The sequence below is a fragment of the Geospiza fortis genome, unplaced genomic scaffold (assembly GCF_000277835.1).
Source record: "Geospiza fortis unplaced genomic scaffold, GeoFor_1.0 scaffold539, whole genome shotgun sequence".
Classification (NCBI taxonomy): Eukaryota; Metazoa; Chordata; class Aves; order Passeriformes; family Thraupidae; genus Geospiza; species Geospiza fortis.
In genome coordinates, this window is record NW_005054783.1 from 22,792 (window position 1) to 24,533 (window position 1,742).

The 1,742-nt window shown below is 56.3% G+C and overlaps 1 protein-coding gene across 1 annotated transcript in view; it reads left to right on the forward strand.

The window, feature by feature from the left end:
• The first annotated feature begins 584 nt into the window (after window positions 1-584).
• The window catches only part of LOC102043768 (zinc finger protein 628-like), a 3,824-nt gene continuing 2,666 nt past the window's right edge, over window positions 585-1,742 (forward strand). Inside the window, exon 1 of the mRNA XM_031065443.1 lies at window positions 585-1,060. Coding sequence (XP_030921303.1) covers window positions 598-1,060 — 463 coding nt within the window. The 5' untranslated portion in view covers window positions 585-597. The remainder of the gene's footprint in view (window positions 1,061-1,742) is intronic.

The following is a 1,742-nucleotide window of genomic DNA, read 5'->3' on the forward strand; positions in this document are numbered from 1 at the left end:
TCACCTGTTTCATGTCTGGGCTCTCACCTGTCTCAGGTTTGGGCTTTCAGCTGTGTCAGGTCTGTGCTCTCACGTGTCCCAGGTCTGTGTTCTCACCTGTGTCAGGTTTAGCCTCTCACCTGTGTCAAGTGCAGGCTTTAACCTGTCTCAGGTCTGTGCTCTCACCTGTCCCTGTATCACCTCTGCGTTCTCACCTGTGTCAAGTTTAGCCTCTCACCTGTGTCAGGTACAGGCTTTCGCCTGTCCTTGTGTCAGCTCTGTGCTCTCACCTGTGTCAGGTGCAGGCTCTCACCTGTGTCAGGTCTGAGCTCTTACCTGTCTCAGATCTGGGCTCTCGCCTGTCCCACGTCAGAGCTCTCACCTGTCCTAGGTCAGGGCTCTCACCTGTCCCAGGTTTGTGCTCTCACCTGTCCCAGCTCTGTGCTCTCACCTGTTCCAGGTTTGGGCTCTTACCTGTATCAGCTCTGGGCTCTCACCTGTTCCAGGTTTGTGCTCTCACCTGTCCCAGGTTTGTGCTCTCACCTGTGTCAGCTCTGTGCTCTCATATGTCCCAGGTCAGGGCTCTCACCTGCGGCCGTGTCCCCCCCAGGTGCGGCCATGGCGGGCGCGGCGCCCCCCGCAGGTGCCCCCGAGCACCCCTTCACCTGCCGGGAGTGCGGCAAATCCTTCCGCTGGTCCTCGCGCCTGGCGCATCACCTGCGCAGCCACACAGGTGAGCGCCCCTACAAGTGCCCCGAGTGCCCCAAGGCCTTCAAGGGCTCCTCCGCCCTCCTCTACCACCTGCGGGGCCACACAGGTGAGCGCCCCTACACCTGCGCCACCTGCGGCAAGAGCTTCAAGCGCTCCTCGCTGCTGCAGACTCACCTGCGCGTGCACACGGGGCTGCGCGCCTTCAGGTGCGCCCAGTGCGGCCTCACCTTCAAGTGGGCGTCGCACTACCAGTACCACCTGCGGCAGCACTCAGGTGAGCGGCCCTACCGCTGCCCCACCTGCCCCAAGGCCTTCAAGAACTCCTCCAGCCTGCGAGGACATGACCAGGGCAATGGAACAAGAGGCAGGGGTGAGACATTATGATGGTCTTGATCATCCTCATGAGGGGGAGCAGAGGGACAGGCACTGATGTCTTCTCTGGTGATCAGTGACAGCACTGGAGGGAATGCCCTAAGTTGGGCCAGGGGAGGTTTAAGCTGGATATCAGGAAAAGTTTCTTCCCCCAGAGGGTGGTTGGGCACTGGAACAGGCTCCCCAGGGCACAGCACTGAGCCTGGCAGAGCTCAAGGAGCATTTGGACAACACTCTCAGGCACAGAGTGTGACTCTTGGGGTGTCCTGTGCAGTGCCAGGAGCTGGACTCAATGATCCTTGTGTGCCCCTTCCAACTCAGGATATTCTGTGATCCTATCAGTTCCTTTTGCTTATGAGCTTGCAAAAGCCAAAAATTCCTCTCCAGCTGCCATAGCATTTAATACACATATGTCAGAATATAAAAGATCAGAGCAGTCTGGGTTTATTCCAATTATTTCTGACTTTCCTGTTTAATCTGCATATTTGGGACTTGGTATTGCCCCCTTTGCCACTTGTTTGTACAGGAATAATTACCCAAGGTGTGCACAGCAGTGAACAGAGGTGCCTGGATGGGAGACACCTGAACCCTTGCCATGACAAGTAAAGCTGAGCAGATGTAATCATTAGGAGATTTTTAAGAATGTCGTATTTCCTGTGAAATATACTTTTAGGTTCCCC